This window comes from Anolis carolinensis, chromosome 4 (genome assembly GCF_035594765.1).
Source record: "Anolis carolinensis isolate JA03-04 chromosome 4, rAnoCar3.1.pri, whole genome shotgun sequence".
NCBI classification, from domain to species: domain Eukaryota; kingdom Metazoa; phylum Chordata; class Lepidosauria; order Squamata; family Dactyloidae; genus Anolis; species Anolis carolinensis.
The window spans coordinates 147,071,348-147,091,783 of record NC_085844.1 but is presented as its reverse complement, the minus strand read 5'-3'; the positions used below and the strand labels follow the sequence as shown (position 1 = coordinate 147,091,783).

Sequence of the window (20,436 nt, the reverse complement as noted above, 5' to 3'; positions counted from 1 at the left end):
AAGGTTTTCCCCTGACGTTAAGTCCAGTCATGTCTGACTCTGGGGGTTGGTGCTCATCTCCATTTCTAAGCCGAAGAGCTGCCGTTGTCCGTAGACACCTCCAAGGTAATGACTGCATGGAGCGCTGTTACCTTCCCGCTGGAGCGGTAGCTATTGATCTACTCACATTGACATGTTTTCGAACTGCTAGGTTGGCAGAAGCTGGAGCTAACAGCGGCCGCTCACGCCACTCCTGGGGTTTGAACCTGGGATCTTTCGATCTGCAAGTTCAGTAGCTCAGTGCTTTAACACACTTTGCCACCGGGGCTCCTTACAACAGTATTTTCAGATAAATGTTTCCAGTTAGGCATTGATCTTGTTTGGAATAGGATGTGGGCCTCATTAATGGAGCAAAAGATTGTCCCATGAAAATGGCCTGGTTTGGGACTAGGTGAGAGTTCAAAAGAGCACTTGGGTTGAATGCTTCCTTGAGGCTTTGAGGAGTGGCCATACATTGATAATGCCCCATATCTTTTGATTGATGGCCACAGGCAGACTCCACATGAATAATGCAGCTATTTGCAAGCCTTTGATAATTGGTAAAACTGGAAATGCAAGCACTTGAGTTCTGTTTTATTGGATTTCTGCATTGGCAAGGGATTGGAGTGCTCTATGATTCTAATAACTCAAATAAATTCACAAAAGTGCTCCATTGCCTTTAAAACTCAGAAAATATATACATATACAAGCATCAGATATCATATACACCCTGTATGTGTTACTGAGGAAAAGGGGACTCAAAATGTTTAACTAAACAATTCCATATCTACGTGTGTTTGGACATTAAAATGGAGTGCGTAACAATAGGTTACCATGATCTAGAGTCCACAGATTTTCCTGATCACACCTCATCACCAGGCCATGCACTGCATAAGCATTGACTTTTGAGGAGATAGCTTTCAGTATATTAAACAAGAATACTGAGAGGACCTCTCATGTCAGTTCCTTTCTGTCCTAAATAAATAAATAAAACCACAAAAAGTATTGGTTTTCTTGTTTGCTAAGAGTGACTTTTTGATGATGATGATGATGATGATGATGATGATGATGATGATGATGATGATAGTAGTTATAGTTGGCCTCTGTCTAAAACACTGCCTGGCTGATTTTGCAAATCCAAGAAAGCAATAAGCTTTCATTTCTTGATCAGCACCTTTCTACTTTATATTTAAGCATCTAATAAATTTGTTAAAAACTTGATAGTTCATGGAGCATAGTCAGATCCTAATGGTGCAGCTAAAGGAGCTTTTAGATTCCAGAAAGTGCTGCTTAAACTGTTAGTAACATATATTAAATTGGCAAAGAAAATAACTTTTATATTTAGAATAAAAACAGCTTGGTGAAAGAAATGTTGACTTTGAGATATCAAAGAGAAGGAGAGAACCAACCTTTCTCCACAGAGTTTCCAGCTATATTACTTTTTTTGTTTTTGAAACAAATGGCCGTTAATGCTCATGCGACTAATTATTACATATAGTTTGACTCTTAGTTTGTTCAGAGCATTTTATTTGCACCATTATCATCACCATAATAGTAGTAGTAGTAGTAGTAGTAGTAGTAATAATAATAATAATAATAATGTATTTATTTCGTGTCAAAAGTATTGCATAAATAGGTATAAACTAATAAAATAGAGGGAGCACAAGCAGCTAAATAATTTTAGTCCAGAAACAGGCAACACTGACTGCATTTTCTGTAGCTTTAAACAGTTCTTCCTCTGTGCATGAGGCAAGGCGTTGTGGGCAAGCATACAGAAGCAGAGTTGTTTGTTCTGCTCCACCGTCACACAAAAAGGCAGATTCTTCTAGATAGTGCCATTTAGCCCGGTTGTCTTTTGATCTGCCCACTTCACTTCTGAGTCTGTTCAGGGACTTCCAAGTTGCCCATTCATGGTTTGCCCCTGGAGGCAGACCCTCGTGGGGGGCCATCCATTTGGGGTTTTCTGGTTTAGCTGCCCAGAGAAATACTCTTGCTGTTGCTGGGGGAACATTAAGAGGAGTGGTGATTCTCATGAAGCTTTTCCTTGATTTGAGTCTACTGGGAGGAGGCTGATAGCCATACAGTGAGTGGATTTCACAGTTTTGTTGTTGTTTATTCGTTCAGTTGCTTCTGACTCTTCGTGACCTCATGGACCAGCCCATGCCAGAGCTCTCTGTCGGCTGTCGCCACCCCCAGCTCCTTCAAGGTCAAACCAGTCACTTCAAGGATACCATCCATCCATCTTGCCCTTGGTCAGCCCCACTTCCTTTTTCCTTCCTTTTCCCCCAGCATCATTGCCTTCTCCAAGCTTTCCTGTCTTATCATGATGTGGCCAAAGTACTTCATCTTTGCCTCTAATATACTTCCCTCCAGTGAGCAGTCGGGCATTGTTTCCTGGAGTTTCACAGTGTTCAACCTTATTTCTCTCAGTTAGCAGCAACTTCCCATTGCACATCCGGGGGGGGGGGGGATGCCAGTTAGCTTATAGAGTCTGTCAACAGGTGTAAGTTTGAGGCATCCTATGATTATTCTGCATGTTTCGTTCAGTGTTATATTCATGTGCTTCACATGGACAGAGTTATGCCAAACAGGGCAGGCATACTCAGCAGTAAGACAAAGCCAGGGCTGATGTTCTTATTAATTTTGGGTCTGCACCACATGCGCTGCCAGTAAGTTTCCTCAGGATGTTATTGCATGCAGCTACTTTGTGCTTGGTGTTAATACAGTGTTTCCTAAATGTTAGTGTTTGATCTAAGGTGATAATGAGATATTTAGGATGGGAACATTGTTCGAGATCTTAGCCTTCCCAAGTAACTTTCAATTTGCTGTTGACTTCACGGTTACGTAGGTGGAAGTGCACACTTGTGTTTTGGCAGGGTTAGGCTTCTGGTGGCTATCTTTGTAGTAGCTGGAGAGATCTTTCAGGGCATTAGTAAGTTGGTTTCCAACTGTTTCAAAGTCTTTTGCTTGTGTTGTTAGGCCAAGGTCATCAGCATATATAAAGCTCTTTGTGAATGCTGGCTGTGGCTGCATTTAGTAAAGTAATTTAGTAATTAGTAAAGATGTTAAACAAGGTCAGTGCAAGAACACTGCCTTGGGGTAAACCATTCTTTCGCCTCCTCCATCTACTACTACTACTACTACTACTAATAATAATAATAATAATAAAATTAATCATTTTGTTCTTTTTCATCATCATCATTATAACCATATAAATAATGATAGTACAGTAGAGTCTCACTTATCCAAGCTAAACGGGCCGGCAGCGAATATCTTGGATAATAAGGAGGGATTAAGGAAAAGCTTATTAAACATCAAATTAGGTTATGATTTTACAAATTAAGCACCAAAACATCATGTTATACAACAAATTTGACAGAAAAAGTAGTTCAATACGCAATAATGTTATGTTGTAATTACTGTATTTACGAATTTAGCACCAAAATATCATGATATATTGAAAACATTCACTACAAAAATGGCTTGGATTATCCAGAGGCTTGGATAAGCGAGGCTTGGATAAGTGAGACTCTACTGTACTACTAATAATATATCATTTGTATTCAATATTTTAAAGCACATGTAATTAATATGTCACATAGCTTTAATGTTTTCATATCAAATCAAGACATCTTTTGTAATATCAATTCAGTTTAAAACAGGAATAGGAACTTTTTACGCAGAGGTACTTGTGTCTGTTTTTTTCTTCACTTTGAGCAAACTAGCAAACATTTCTTTAGATGACAGAGCTAAACAAAGGAGACATTACCTTTCAGAAAAGACTGCCTGTTAAATAACTACATGTCTGTGAACACTTTGATGTACAGTAATTGTTGGTTGTTGGCTTGCAACAGATCATCAAGGAGATACGATCAAACAAGTTAACTCTGTGGCCTCATATGAAACGTGGTAATTAAATACATTTCTTCCCAGTCAATTTAGGTACCGAATATTGTCTGCTCACTTGCCACTATGAAAACCTGATAACAGCTCCCTAATTTGGAAGTGAGGAAGTGACAGAAAGATACAAATATGTGATTACGTTTTTTCCATCATCCTGGCCATGCCATTAATGCAGTTCCCCATCTGCTTTCTCTATGGTAGTACAGAGTTTGGTTCAATGCCATTATATCAGTATTGACAGTTCCAGCATAGGGTCTGTCAGAGAAAACTAATATAGTACAGTTGTTAAGACTGCATATAGCCAGATCTTATCTCTTTTAGGAACTCACTGTGTGGGGATAAGTTATTTTCCTTTTGTTTAAGAACTTTACAATAATACTACAGTTTAAGAACTGCAATACTAGTCCAGAACTACCTTGCACAGTTACTGGAATTACTGACTTCACCAGCATTTAGAAAGTGCACTGTATAGTAGAGTCTAGAATCCTGTTTGTTGATTGCGGTTCAGGTTTGATTCCGTCATATCTGCGAATTTCACGTTCTGGAAACATTTCCCAATTCTAACCAAACCTCAAGTACTTCTCTTTTTTGGGTGTGTATGCTAGGTTTTTTTTTAACCTCTGCATTTCTCAAGGAAGAGATTGTTTATGTTGGAGCCAACGGAATTGTATACGCATTTCCTGTAGAGAACATATCTCTGATGCATGCTATTGTTGTCTTTGCTCTTTGTATCAGGCCAAACAATGCATCTTAATCCTATTGTTAGTCCCAATTAGGGTAGAGTAGTCCCAACTGAAAGTGAACCGTAATTACTAAGCACCTTTCGTTTTGGGAATGTTTTGGTGCAATCAGCAAATCCCTTTATCAGAACTGAGGATATTGCCTCTCCAGAAAATAACAATTTTGTTAATTTAATTTTCCTTAAATCCCACAATTTCTAGCATTGCAGTAACTTGAAACTTCTGTAAAATACAGAGAAAGCTTATGCATTGAGAGAAACAGAGCAGGCAGTTACGAAGGGAATATGAGCACAGCATGTATATCAAAATACTAGATGTAAATGATTTTCAGTGTCTCCCTCTACAATGCTAGAAATGTAGGGAATGACAGAAACATTTATTGCAGCATAGAATTATCATTTGAGGGGAGCAATGCCCTGATTGTGTCCCCAACCCGACATGAGCTGGTGTTCCTCCTCACACCTCAGATATAGGATAGAAGCTGGAATATTTGGGGCCCCATCTTCACTGACCATTTAGTGCAATTTGATGGCTAGACAATAACCCCCCACAACAGTGTGTGAAATAAAATACTACATGTATATCAATGTTCTGGTGATTGTATGATCACCATCCAGGCCTCAAACTGGTTCTGGGATTTCCTATGAAATAGTTGGCACAGCAAAACCATTTTCTTCAATACTGGTTTGAAACTGCATTAAATTGTCAGTGTAGATGGAGCCTTGGGCAATTTAGTTGTAGGATGGGTTAAGTAAGGGAAATGAGATAGAAGTATTTAGAATTATGCATGGTGTGGGAAAAATAGGCAGAAAAACATTTCTTCTAATTTTGTCCAAACCCTAGTTTGCTTTGCAAACCCTGCTTAACATGGCTGTATCAATACTTTGCTTCTCGCTGCAGCCACTGATTGATGACAGGACCGTATCTGTACAAACCATGATGAGATAAGTTCCACTCAGATACCATTTCTCGCTTTTCCTGTAGAATAAGGAGTGAAATGAAAGTGAACTAATTTGTGTTTGAGTCATTCTAATGCAAGTAGTCTCCTTGCCATGTTAATGTATTGTTTTTTACTCACACATTACTATCTGCAGTGCTTAATGCTTGACAAATTTGAAGGCCAAGCTGACGAAAGTGAGGTAGCTGATCAGGCTCTCTGTCTTCTGGAGGAAAATAAATTCTGGGCTGCTGTCATCTTCCCTGATCTGGACCCTACAGCCAGCCAGTTGCCGCCTCATGTGAAATACAAGATTCGAATGGATATAGATGCAGTGGAAAAAACAAATAAAATCAAAGACAGGTGACTATAGTTTTCCATCTTCTGAGGTATTCAGAAGTTCATGTTTTGACTGTGGTATGAAACTGGGTTGGAGCGATTGGGGTCCTTGTATAAACCAGACCATTTGGTAGCTATGGCGGAATTACACAAATAGTACTCCAGTTGTCAAAGTACTGTAATGGGTTAAGTGAAAGAGCTCTATTTCACATAAAACAAGCATTCATCAGTTAACAAAGAAATTCATTTTTACAAATCTTTTATGTGTTGTGGAAGGCTTTCATGGCTGGAATCACTGGGTTGCCGTGAGTTTTCCCTAATGAGAATACTGACCCTGCTGTCTGGTACTTGAGACAAACTTACTTGGGTGAAATGATTACTGTAGGCCACAGGTTCTTGCTACTATAATATTTTACATTAGTTTATCTTCTAGGAACATATACAATAACTCTTCAGCTTTCTAGGCTCACCATGTGCTTTGTCTTTGCAGGTACTGGGATCCTGGTCCAAGGGCTGACCCAGTGGATGACTTGCGCTACATCTGGGGAGGATTTGCCTATCTGCAAGACATGATTGAGCATGGGATTATCAAAGCCCAGACAGGGGTGGCAGTGCCTCCCGGGATCTACCTGCAGCAAATGCCCTATCCGTGCTTTGTAGATGACGTGTGAGTTACAGCAGCTCCAGGGATCTGTTCCTGATAACAAATGGGAGGAGGAAGGGGGATGGCACAGTGTGTTTTATGGGAGGCTTAGCTAATTTAGCTTTTGATCTTGCTGAATAGCTAGGGAAGCTCTAAAATGAAGGTATTAGAGTAGACTAACTGACCCCACTCCATCCCCCAAAACAACAGAGTTGTGCTGTCCTATTTAAACCAGATATAAAAAAAACAACATAGTATTTCAATGCTTATGAAACAGAACAGCAAGGAGACTCTAGGTGTGATCCACTGCAAAACAAATTCCTATTGATTCATTCAGAACTCATAAAGATGGAAGAAACTGCAGAACTTCTCCTGTAAGAAGAGAGTACTGATTGTGTTGTTGAAGGCTTTCATGGTCAGAGTCACAGGGTTGCTGCAAGTTTTCTGTGCTGTATGGCCATATTACAGTAGCATTCTCTCCTGACGTTTCACCCACATCTATGGCAGGCATCCTCAGAGGTTGTGAGGATGCCTGCCATAGAAGTGGGCAAAACGTCAGGAGAGAATGCTTCTAGAACATGGCCATACAGCCTGGAAAAATCACAGCAACCCAGAGTACTCTTACTTCCTCTTTCATAAAAATATATTCATGTTCTCTTCAGAAATAGTACTATGTTCCAAAATGGTCATTCATGAAATCTGAATAATATTTGTTTTCACTGAGTAGCCTGGCAGAATTTAATTTATTTTTGGTCTCATACGTGGTGTGGGCACCTCAACCTTGGGAATCCCCTGAAAATTGGGGAGTTTAAGAACCATGCTTCTAGTGATGTTTTGTCATTTTTTGGCAAACATGTTTAAATTGCTAGGTTGCTGTGAGTTTTCCGGGCTGTATGGCCATGTTTCAGAATCATTCTTTCCTGACGTTTCGCCTATGACAGTCATCCTCAGAGGTTGTGAGGTGTTGGAAACTAGGCAAGTGGGGTTTATATGTGTGTGAAATATTCAGGGTGGGAGAAAGAACTCTTGTCTGCCTGAGGCAAATGTGAATGTTTCAATTGGCCACCTTGATTAGCATTAAGTAGCCTGGAAGCTTCCTGCCTGGGGGATCCTTTGTTAGGAGGTGTTAGCTGGCCCTGATTGTTTCTTGTCTGGAATTCCCCTGTCCTCTAAGTGTTCCAACGCCTCACAACCTCTAAGGATGCTTGCCATAGATGTGGGCGAAACATCAGGAGAAAATGCTTCTGGAACATGGCCATACAGCCTGGAAAACTCATAGCAACCCTGTGATTCCAGCCATGAAAGCCTTTGAAAACGCAAGTTTAAAGTAGCCTCACTCCCCCCGTCCCCCTTGGCAAACCCTAATGCCTTCTAGATATGTTGAGCTACAACTCCTCACAGGCCCCATCTATACTGCCATATAATCCAGTTTCAGAATGCAGAGTAACTGCATTGAACTAGATTAGGTGACAGTGTAGACTCATATAATCCAGTTCAATATGGTTCAGTCTGCATTACATGAGTCTACACTGACCATTATAATGCAGTTCAAACTAGATTATATGGCAGTGTAGATGAGGCCATAGATGTGAGGGTAGCTGAGTGTTCAAACTCTTGCCCAGCCAGTGAAGCTCAGTTGCGCCTGAACATCTTGGAGGACAGATTAAGTAAATAACAACTATAGTGGGACCCTTGAAAAGCTCACCTGTTTGTGGTACAGATCAGGATGTGTGTGTGCGAAACATCAGGAGAAAATGCTTCTGGAAATTGGCCATACAGCCCGGAAAACTCATAGCAACCCTGTGATTCCAGCCATGAAAGCCTTTGAAAACACAAGTTTAAAGTAGCCTCACTCCCCCCGTCCCCCTTGGCAAACCCTAATGCCTTCTAGATATGTTGAGCTACAACTCCTCACAGGCCCCATCTATACTGCCATATAATCCAGTTTCAGAATGCAGAGTAACTGCATTGAACTAGATTATGTGACAGTGTAGACTCATATAATCCAGTTCAATATGGTTCAGTCTGCATTACATGAGTCTACACTGACCATTATAATGCAGTTCAAACTAGATTATATGGCAGTGTAGATGAGGCCATAGATGTGAGGGTAGCTGAGTGTTCAAACTCTTGCCCAGTCAGTGAAGCTCAGTTGCGCCTGAACATCTTGGAGGACAGATTAAGTAAATAACAACTATAGTGGGACCCTTGAAAAGCTCACCTGTTTGTGGTACAGATCAGGATGTGTGTGTGCGTGTGTGTGTGTGTGGACAGAAGCATGCTAGAAAACATAAGGGTTCAGTGGATTAAACCCTAAAAGAAGCCAATAATATCCGGTCCTGCAGCCTCTTAATTTAACTTCCCTTTATGTACAACTGTCCTGAGATTATAGGTGGAACAAACAGTTTCAAGTTACAGAAGCAGGGACCTGGCAGGCCAGAGATCTAACGCTGCCTCGAGGTTTTGCATTCCATTGATTTATCATCAATCATCATTAACCCTGGATAACTTGTTTACAGTACAGGGAAAATATTTTAATTCCTATTTTAGCTGTTTTCGCTCCATTTTGATAGTCCAAATTCTTCTGTTAAAAAAAGGGAGCTAAATCAAGAGCATAAAATTCACCATACTAGAAGAAATCCCATTCATAGTATCACTCATAACCTCATTGTCAAAGTTATTCAGTGCTGCCTCTTCTTCTTAATTATACTGTGGTAGAAGAACAGCTAAAGCTTCAGTGCTTCTGTGTTTATCTTGAAAGTTGTCACCTCTGAAGACAGAGAGGCCTCTGGTGGTTGATCTCAGTAGGGTCATTAAAAATAAACCACATATTTATTACAGTAGAGTCTCACTTATCCAAGCTAAACGGGCGGCAGAAGCTTGGATAAGCGAATATCTTGGATAAGAAGGAGGGATTAAGGAAAAGTCTATTAAACCTCAAATTAGGTTATGATTTTACAAATTAAGCACCAAAACATCATGTTATACAACAAATTTGACAGAAAAGGTAGTTCAATAAGGCAGTAATGTTATGTCATAATTACTGTATTTACGAATTTAGCACCAAAATATCACGATATATTGAAAACATTGACTACAAAAATTGCTTGGATAATCCAGAAGCTTGGATAAGCGAGGCTTGGATAAGTGAGACTCTACTGTATTTCAAAACATGCAGGTGTTAAAAATGAATTAAGTGATAACATAATACTTCTGTGAGCGAAAACCCACCATCAGATAATGACCATTAGATACACAGCATATTTCGTACATAAAGAGAACCTCCAGTCTGGAAAAATACTTACTTGCATTATAAATTAAATTTTGAGTAGACATTTTAAAGCCAGTAGTAATTAGGCTATCAAGTACAGTATCATGGCTTTGGGTGTTGAACTGGAATTTTGGACGACCAGGATTCAAATCCTTGCTCAGACACGGAAAGGCAAACTCTTTCAGCCTTAAAAGATGGCAATGGGAAAACCCCTCTGAACATTTTTTTCCAGGAAAATCCCATGATAGAGTTGCCTTAGGGTTGCCATGAGTTGGAAACAACAAAATTAAGCAGTCAGTTGTGTTGCAAAACTATGCTGGAAAACAGAAATGCATTGTGATTTAATGCCGCGAGTTCAGGCATGTAGCTGGGGGAGGGGGGCTTGAGGGGCTTCAGCCCCCCCCCCCCTCAAAATTCTTAGTGTGATCCGCTAGAAGGCCTTTCATTTATTATTCAAACTGCTATGTTTATTCATATCATGATCTGATCATCATGCTCAATATATCCCATATGCATGTGGGTATTGGGATAACAATACAAAAGGTTTGCTTGGGTAGATCCTCTCTCACTCAGACTCAGCCCCCCCCCCCCCCCATCAAAATCTTGGCTACAGGCCTGCGGGAGTTAATGACTTAATGCCATGAAAATGAGATTTTGCAGTGCTTTACTATATGCAACACACAGGACCTTATCACACACACAAACACACACCCCGGTGCCGTTTCACCAGCAAGTGTAGCGAAACAGCAGATGTGTGGTGTGACAGAGTGATGACACTTTTCCCATCAAATGGGGGAAGTATCGCCCAACCAGGGCAGAAGTGTGTTGGCTCAAAATGGGAGCCTTCCATGTTGATGAGTAAGCATCCTAGGACGCTTCCACACCAGTTGGGGGTAGAGCCTCAGCTGGAAATGGAGAGACGTCACGTTATGGGCTGCATGCCCATCCGTCCCTCAATGGGCTGGCAAGCATCCTAGGACCCTTAAATTGCCGGGGAGGCCTTGTCTTGCTCCCACCGCCATCCCAAATGCAGCTGATGGGGACGAGGAAGAGGGTCTTCTCTGTGGTAGCCCCCTGGCTCTGGAACTCCCTCCTGAGGGAAATTAGACTAGCCCCCACTCTGGCCACATTCTGGAAAGAGCTGAAAACCTGACTATTATGATGTACGTTTGACTGATTTGCTACAAATTGACGGTGTCCTTCATCTCCACCTACACCCAGCCATTGCACTTTATTCTGGTCAGGTTTAGAGGTTGCAAGATATTGCACATATGTAAATCCTACTGCCTTACCCCAATCGTGATTATGCTCACGGTGCCTGGCTATTGGTTGGTTGTGAGTATGTTTTTATTGTATTTTATATGCTTTTGGTCTTATATGTTTATGTATTTTAATGTATTTTGTGGTTGTATTTTATGCTGTATTCTGGGTCTCCATGTGAGCCACCCCGAGTCCCGCTGGGGAGATGGGGCGGGATATATGAATAAAGTTATTATTGATATTAATATTAATATTAAATAAATAAAACATGTGATGAGGTCCATAGTCTCAGAGTAGATTTCACATGGGCAACGTTTTGTGATCTCTGTACCTCTACTTGTACATGTATCTGCATTATTAAATGTTCCCATTTTGGAATGAAACCTAAGGCCTTGATGCTTTATGCCATGTGGAGACATTTTGCTTCCTGGGGAAAAAAAAAAGAATACATAGAAATCAACTGGCCTAGCAGTTAACTCCTATTGGAACATGGATGATGGAACAGCATACCCTGTTTCCCCGAAAATAAGACATCCCCGAAAAATAAGACCTAGTAGAAGTTTTGCTGAATTGCTAAATATAAGGCCTCCCCCGAAAGTAAGACCTAGCAAAGTTTTTGTTTGGAAGCATGCCCGCCGAACAGAACACCAAAGCATGCAGGATTGGTAAATGTACATACCAGTTGTACATGGAAATAATGGTAGTAACAAGAAATTCTTGATATGATTCACAGTTTGTCTGGTTATGCTGGTTTGTGATGATAACTACTGTACAGTATATAATAAATGTTCATTTTTTGTTCAACAATAAATGTGAATTCTTTTTCATGGAAAAAGAAGACATCCACTGAAAATAAGACCTAGCACATTCTTGGGAGCAAAAATTAATATAAGACACTGTCTTATTTTCGGGGAAACACGGTAGTAGGTAAGTTTAGGGACCAGACAGAATGTCATGGCATCTATGTCATGACAACTCACAATACTTTAGCCCAGGCATGGGCAAACTTTGGCACTCCGGGTGTTTTGGACTTCAACTCCCACAATTCCTAACAGCTGTTGAAGTCGAAAACATCTGGAGGGCCGAAGTTTGCCCATGCCTGCTTTAGCCCAGAATATCTGCTGTCTAAAGTAGGCACCTCACTCTGTAGGGCTACACTGGAGAAATAGTGCTATTTTGACTTGCTTGTATAGTAGTCATCTCATTTAACACCTAAGGTGAGAAATCCTCTAGCTCTGAGCTTCTTTTACTCCTTCCTTTTATCTCTGGTTAATCCTATTCTAATTATAATCTATCTTTGGATCCAAATGTGGTGCCGCCCTCCCCCACCCCCAAAGTGGTGGACAAAACAGACAGAGATAATCCCATAAACACATGATGTGGCCATGAAGGCTTATTTTTGTCCTCCCTTAATTGCTACTCTCCATGTGCTTACTCGATTATCTCAGCATGGAGGCATAGTGAGGGAAAGAGGGCCGACTCAGCTTCTGGATGGCATCTTTGGGAAAGGCGTGTCACTGATCACAGGGCTCCTGCGATAAGAACCACCGAATAAGATTCCTACCTCAGAATGACATGGAAAGAGTATTCATTACTGTTTGTGAAACCCTTTGAACAGGGACATAACTTTTAGCAAAAATGGGAAACAGGAGGCAATGCCCTTTTTTTTACTTCTGCATGCGAGAAACCCTTAGTGTTAAACCACTAGGTTCAGAACTTGACATAACACTGGTGACCACACTTAACTTCTCCAAGACTCCTTGGGCAAGCACTACACTCCTTGGGTAAGCACTAGTCCAGGGAGGAGAAGAGGGAGGGAGAGTGAGAAGAATCCTTTAATCTTCCTTTTGGCACAGTAGAAGTAAAAGTTCCCCCAGCACTGGGCTGCTTTGAGTTTTCCAGGCTGTATTATGTATTCTGTTTTGCAGCCCTGGTGGCGAAGTGTGTTAAAGCACTGAGCTGCTGAACTTGCAGACCGAAAAGTCCCAGGTTCAAACCTGGTGGGAGCGGCCGCTGTTAGCTCCAGCTTCTGCCAATCTAGCAGTTCGAAAACATGCCAATATGAGTAGATCAATAGGTATGGCTCCGGCGGGAAAGTAACAGCGCTCCATGCAGTCATGCCGGCCACATGACCTTGGAGGTGTCTACGGACAACGTCGGCTCTTCGGCTTAGAAATGGAGATGAGCACCAACCGCCAGAGTCAGACATGACTGGACTTAACGTCAGGGGAAACCTTTACCTTTACCTATTATGGCCATATTCCATAAGCATTGTCTCTTGATGTTTCACCCACATCTATGGCAAGCATCCTCAGAGGTTGAGAGTTCTGTTGGAAAACTATGCAAGTGGGGAAGGTCCAGATGGGAGTAAGAACTCTCATCTGCTTGAGGCAAGTGTGAATACTCTAGTTGGCCACCTTGATTAGCATTGAATGACCTTGCAACTTCAAAGACTGGCTTTTTCTTACCTGGGGGAATCCTTTGTTGGGAGGTGTTAGCTGGTCCTGATTGTTTCATGTCTGGAATTCCTCTGTTTTTGAGTGTTGCTCTGTATTTACTGTCCTGATTTTAGAGGGTTTTTTTTAATACTGGTAGCCAGATTGTGTTTCATGGTTTCATCCTTTCTGTTGAAATTGTCCACATGCTTGTGCATTTCAATGGCTTCTCTGTGTAATCTGACATGGTCCAGCATTTCTGTGTTCTCCAATAATACGCTGTGTCCAGGTTGGTTCATCAAGTGCTCTGCTTTGACTGAAAGACACTGCAGACTAATCCAACCAGAGATGTCAGCCATAGCAAAGCACTTGAACCAACCTTGTTAGGGAAACATTGTTTGGATTGCAAGAGAAAGAAACAATAATTATGACAATAAATCCTGCCGTGCCCTTCTGCGTTTGTACCCTTCGGACATCTCCTAGATTTATAGCCGTGTCTTATATGTATACCTATAACTAACTTCTTTTTGTGTTGCTTCTTGGAAATGGCTTACGCCACTCCTGTTTTGTTCCTTGTCTGGGCAGCTTCATGGTTACTCTGACCCGTTCCTTCCCCATCTTCATGGTGCTGGCTTGGATCTACTCCATTTCCATGATAGTAAAAAGCATCGTGCTGGAAAAAGAGATGAGACTGAAGGAGGCCATGAAGAACAGAGGGGTCACCAATGGGGTGATCTGGTTCACATGGTTCCTAGACAGTTTCATCATGATGGCTGTGAGCACCTTTCTCCTGACGGCCCTCATTATGGTAAGTATCACCTCTGGGTGGGAGTTGCTGGGGGAGGTTCTCCCAGACGTGCCATTTTACACTTGCATGCAGCTATTGCCAGGAAACAGTGGGAGCTACGCATAAGAAAAGGAGGAGGCATCCTGGAGATCTGGCTTCTTCTGAGCACGTAGCAGCAGGCACATTCCTTTAAGGAACCCCCAAAGGCAGCATCAGTGCTTGACAGAGACTGATACATGCACTTCTCAGACTCATGAGACTGCCTTCCTGACAGTGCCTCGGGATGAATTAGTCTTGACAGGTCACATTCTAAACATTGCATGCACTCTAAGAATGCCCCTAGTACGGAGGCAGCACACACATACACACATACATAAACAGAGGTTGTTTTTTAAAACCACTGTGAGCGTTAAGCCCCACCACATTCACAGATACTATACCCCGCCTATGGAACTCCCTTCCACATGAGGTCCAGTTGGCTCTTGCGTTATTTCTTTCTGCCATTAGGCATTTGATTTTTAACTATGAGAGCAGTAGTGTATATGCAAAGTCATGTGCTGCATTTGTAATCTTTATGGGAAATTATGTCTTAAATATGTTTAGGTGGTTTAACCATGTTTTAATAATATTGTTGTTTAATTCTTATTTACCCCTTCTAATAAAATGTTTGAACTTGATCTTTTTTAATTATTGTAAGCTGTGTTGGACCCCACTCTGGGAGAAAAGCCAAATAAGTTCAATAAATCAAATATAAAATAAATAAAAATTAACTTTGGACAATTCACAATCTCCCAGCCTTAGAAAAAAATGGTAAACTTTTTTGGAACTTGCTGGCTGAGAGGTCGGTGGTTCGAATCCGAGGAGCGGGGTGAGCTCCTGCTGTTAGCCCCAGCTTCTGCCAACCTAGCAATTCGAAAACATGCAAATGTGAGTAGATCAATAGGTACCGCTCCGGCAGGAAGGTAACGGCATTCCATGCAGTCATGCCAACCGCATGACCTTGGAGGTGTCTACGGACAATGCCGGCTCTTTGGCTTAGAAATGGAGATGAGCACCAACCCCCAGAGTTGGACACAGCTAGACTTAATATCGGGGGAAACCTTTACTTAACCTAAGCTTCCTCTGGATCTTGCCAAGAAAATCCTTCAGTAAGGTTACAATAAGTTGGAGTTATCTTGAAAGCACATAACAATTGTCATGTAAATGCTCAAACTCAGTTTAGGGGTAACCATGAACAAGATAGTACTATCAATAGAAGAGTTCCGAGTAACTTCTGTTGGACACAAAACGGAAAGATGTGATTAATTGAATCTTTCTATTTCTTTCCCTTTGCTTTCTCAATGTAGCATGGGGATGTGCTTCATTACAGCAACCCTCATCTCCTCTTTCTGTTCCTGTTGACCTTCACCACTGCTAGTATCATGGAGGCCTTCCTACTCAGTACATTTTTTTCCAAGGCGAATATGGCAGCCGCTTGTAGTGGAGTCATCTACTTCACCCTCTACTTACCTCACATTGTCTGCTTTGCATGGCAGGATCGTCTGACTGTTAACATAAAGATTATGGCAGTAAGAAGAAGCCTTTCTTCCTATCACGCTTTCTTGTGCTGGTTGAACTACTGACCTAAAGGTTGGGTTGCTGACCTGAAGGTTGCCGGTTCGAATCCGTGAGATGGGGTGAGCTTCCGTCTGTCAGCTCTAGCTTGCGAGAACATGAGAGAAGCCTCCCAGCAGGATGGTAACACATCCAAGCATCCCCTGGGCAATGTCTCTGTAGATGGCCAATTCTCTCACACCAGAAGCAGCTTGTAGTATGTTCTCAAGTCACTTCTGACATAACAAAAAAAGCAAATATTTAGAAGCTGTATGTTTCTGCATCATATATGTATTTTTATTTTGACACCAAAATCACCATAAAAATATAATTTCAATATGTTTCTCTATTTTAATGTGAAGTTTTGGTAATTCATAAAGAGATCTGTATTTAAGGCATGTTTTTTCATTCAAAGCCCTGTGAAAAGGAGTTGATTTTTTTTTGTTATTTTCCCGTCTACACAGTGGCTGCTTTTTTTCTTTCACTGTTTATTTATTGTGTCAGAAGCAAATTGGGAGTACAGTTATAATGTATTTTAAAAAATACAAAGTTAGAAAATTTGACTTTAGACTAGATTTTCTTTGACCAGAATCTGGCCACTTGGAGTGCCTCTGGTGTCGCTTTGAACAGATCCTCCATTGTGCTGCATTGTAGTAAGTGGTCTGTGGTTTGCTCTTCTCCACACTCGCATGTCGTGGACTCCACTTTATAGCCCCATTTCTTAAGATTGGCTCTGCATCTTGTGGTGCCAGACCACAGTCTGTTCAGCGCTTTCCAAGTCACCCAGTCTTCTGTGTGCCCAGGAGGGAGTTCTCATTCGGTATCAGCCATAGATTGACGTTTCTGGGTTTTGAGCCTGCCACTTTTGGACTCTTGCTTGCTGAGATGTTCCTGTGAATATCTCTGTAGAACCTACACTAAGAATGGCCTGAAAGGAATTAGTTTACCTTTGAGGTGCTCATGACTATGGGCCCTTCCAGACACACCTTTAATCAGAGACCTGTCTCAGTTTTACTGAAGGCGTCCAATCGATGCCTCTGGTAAAAGTAAATTAATGTGGAGTAAACCAGGGTTTCACAAGTTTACTCCTCATTAATTAAATACCTCATCAGATCCGGACCTTAATGAAAGATCCGGGTCTGATGAAGTATTGAGCCTTTCCGCGATACTGGGGGTCAATCTCCACAGCCATCTCACACTTTTGAGCTTCTAGAGCTCAAGGGTGTGAGAGGGCACTCACCCTCTTCCCCCCAATCTCAGATTTCACCCCTAAAACATACCCCAAATGGGCTGGCAATCACGGGGCCTGTCTGTAGCATCCTCCTGGTTAGAGGAAAGGGCAATTCAGAAGGCAAGAGGAAGGGGAAGAGGGATTTCCCTTTGGCTTAGTTTTAGGGGCAAAATCAAGGACTTTGGGGTGGCTTCATGCCATCCCAATTTGATTCGTGATGGCATGTAGCCACACAGACACGCCCCCCCCCCCTGGGAAAGCCCATAACATATTCATTTCCTGCCCCCCATTATGAACTTGAGCTTCTTACCTTGGATGGAGGCCACAACAAAAACCTTCAGGAGTTAAAACATCTGATATCAGATGGCTTTCTGTCAGGTTGGGACATCACTTATCATCTTGGATAAATATATTGGGCTCCACCAAATCCTGAGGAAGTCAGTCAAAGGAAAAGCATGCACCCCTAATTTAATGAGGGGTTTTAACAAGCCAGTTAGGTGTAGTGGACTAGGACTAGGAGACCAGAGTTGAAATCTCTGTCCAGTTATGGAAATGTGCTAGGTGACCTTGAACAAGTCACACTGTCTCAGCCTTTTCCGAGAGGAAAAGCAAAAGCATTCCCCCTCGGACAAATCTTGCCAAGAAAACCCTGTGAAGGATTTGCCTTTTTGTCACCATTAGTTGGAAATAACTTGAGGGCACACACTACAACAATTGCTTTTGATGAGATCCTTCTTCCCCTCATGCATTTTATGCCGTATGTTGATTACAGATTATTTCAGATAAGACAATCGTCATCTCCATAGCTGATTTCATGTCATCCTTTTTCAGAGCTTCCTGTCACCCGTGGCGTTTGGGTTTGGTACAGAATACTTGTCACGATATGAAGAGCAAGGACTTGGGCTGCAGTGGGATAACATCAGAAACAGCCCATTGGAAGGAGATCAGTACAGTTTTTTGTTCTCTATGGAGATGATGCTTTTGGATGCTTTTATATATGGATTGCTTGCTTGGTACATAGACAACGTATTCCCAGGTATGCTTTATTAATTTTTGCTATACCATTTAATATTAATGTCAATACTGATATGTTCAAGAATGTATGAGAGTAAAGATAACATAGACCTTATTTCGCATACTAATTAATATAGATACAGTTAGAGGTTACCTAATTAAGCATTTATTTTAAAACCGGAGTGTTATATATAGTCACCCTGAGTCCCTTCGGGTGAGAAGGGCAGGATATAAATATTGAAAATAAATATTGGAAATAAATGGTCCTTAGGCACAATCCAGGACCAGCTAAATGGGATTAACTCCCATTAGAAGCAGTAGAATGCTTATAACAGGTATATCCTATACATGTTTATTCACAAGTAAATGTCACTGAGATTAGTTGGGCACCAGGTAAATATGATTTTGCTGATTTTAAAACTTTAGACGTCACAGACTTAGTTGCTAACCTGCTAAGCTTCTGTATCATACCTTCCTGATTTCACCACCTTAAAACTCCTGAGAAATGAAGACCCTGGGTGTACCCTGGTGTTCCAGGAGCGAAGAGGTCTGAGGAAAAATGGATTATTCACCCACTTTCAGAATCACATCTTTGGATCTAAGCCATTCACCCACTTTCAGAATCACATCTTTGGATCTAAGTCCCTTTGGGGAGATGGGGCGGGGTATAAAAATAAAATTATTATTATTATTATTATTATTATTATTATTATTATTATTATTATTATTATCATTATGCCTTAATTCTCTGGAAAAAGCTAAAATAGCAGGGGATTAACTCATCATTTTTAAAAAGCTGATGGTAAATGCTTGGTTTGTGTCAGTTGAAAAGCTGCTCACAAACATTTTGATCATTTATATACAGCATTTTGGTCCCTCTTCCTAATATTATAGTTCTTTTCTCTGACCAAACATCACCTATGAGCAACTTGGGAAATAATACACAAAATGTGAAAAGGTCAAAGGCTGCTGTCTGCAAATAGCCAGATTGGGCAAATATTTATTTTCCTTTCCATTTAAACAAAACAGAACCTTGGGCAGTTTCATTCTGAATTCTTCTTTAATTGATGACAGAAATAGAATAGAACAGAACAGAATAGAGTAGCTTTATTGTAATTGTACATTGTACAATGAAATTATATACTTTCCCCAGCACACATCACAAAAATAACACACTCCAACCACCACTGCACAGCCCCCAATGCCACATTTAGAAGTTTTTTTTGCAAAAGCCCAAATCTACCTTATGCACTTGAAGTGGGCTAGACCAGAGCTACCAGGACCAGCCCTACTACTAGGGAAAATGGTGCAGATGCCTCAGGCAATAAATTTGGTTATCCTGACAGGAGATCAAATGGCTCATTATTTAATCTGTTGCTGTTATATTTTATTCCCCAGGAAAAGTGACTAGATGGGATTTTCTGCTGTACTTGTAAAAAAAACCACTCTTAATTTTGTTGCATTGTTGTCCCGTTCTTTCTTTGTACCAGATTCTGTTTTCAGTTTCCCTGTGAAAATTCCATTTTATGTATCACATGCTTGTATTTCTGGACATTGCCTAATTTTTTGCACACATTTGTGCCCACTCACAGTTAGCTTTCAAAGCTGCATGACTACATTAATATTTTATTTCTGCAAAACATACAGCAAACCTTGCAATGGGTAGATTTCTAAGGCAAGGAGTGAAATGAATTGTTTCAGTGGGAATTGCAAAACTACCCCACTTTTTCCCACTCCTGTTCATGTACCAAGCCAACTTGGCTGACTTTATGTAGCAATCATAGGGGCATGCCAGTGGCTGCTCTATCTCAGGCAGCAAAATCTCTTGGCCTGACTCTGAAAAGGGGAATTATACCCACAGAGGTATTATCCACCTGGTTCCATAAACATCACATGGGCTATCATGCTACAAGTATTTGCCAGTGAGATAAGCATTCATGTCATTTGACTGGACTTGGAACATGAAGGTTCAAATGACAGATTCCTTCATTCCAACGTTTTCAACTCCCTCTAATTTTGGGGTGGGAATCACATCGCCCTTTGGATGTTGTCTATGCTAGTGTAGCCAATGGTGAGGAAAGCTGGGAGCTGATCTTGAGCTTTAGGTTCCCACCACTACCCTAAAAGTATGCTGTGGTTACTTTATAGGAGTTTCCCACAAGTGCTAGCTCAATAGTGTCTGAAGCAAAGATGTCCATCTTGACTGGTTGAAATGGATGAGGTGTTACCTCTCTGCACGTCCTTAAAACACACCAACATATTGTA

The 20,436-nt window shown here is 41.2% G+C and overlaps 1 protein-coding gene across 5 annotated transcripts in view; it reads left to right on the top strand.

The window, feature by feature from the left end:
- Positions 1-20,436, top strand: part of abca4 (ATP binding cassette subfamily A member 4) — a 137,136-nt gene that overhangs the window by 57,180 nt on the left and 59,520 nt on the right. For all 5 annotated transcript variants that reach the window (XR_010005305.1, XM_062977959.1, XM_062977958.1 and 2 more), the window contains 5 exons: positions 5,756-5,961; positions 6,428-6,604; positions 14,132-14,354; positions 15,680-15,901; positions 17,989-18,193. Coding sequence is in view for 4 of the 5 variants with exons in the window: in XM_062977959.1 (XP_062834029.1) it covers positions 5,756-5,961; positions 6,428-6,604; positions 14,132-14,354; positions 15,680-15,901; positions 17,989-18,193 (1,033 nt within the window). In the remaining variant the exon portion in view is untranslated. The remainder of the gene's footprint in view (positions 1-5,755; positions 5,962-6,427; positions 6,605-14,131; positions 14,355-15,679; positions 15,902-17,988; positions 18,194-20,436) is intronic.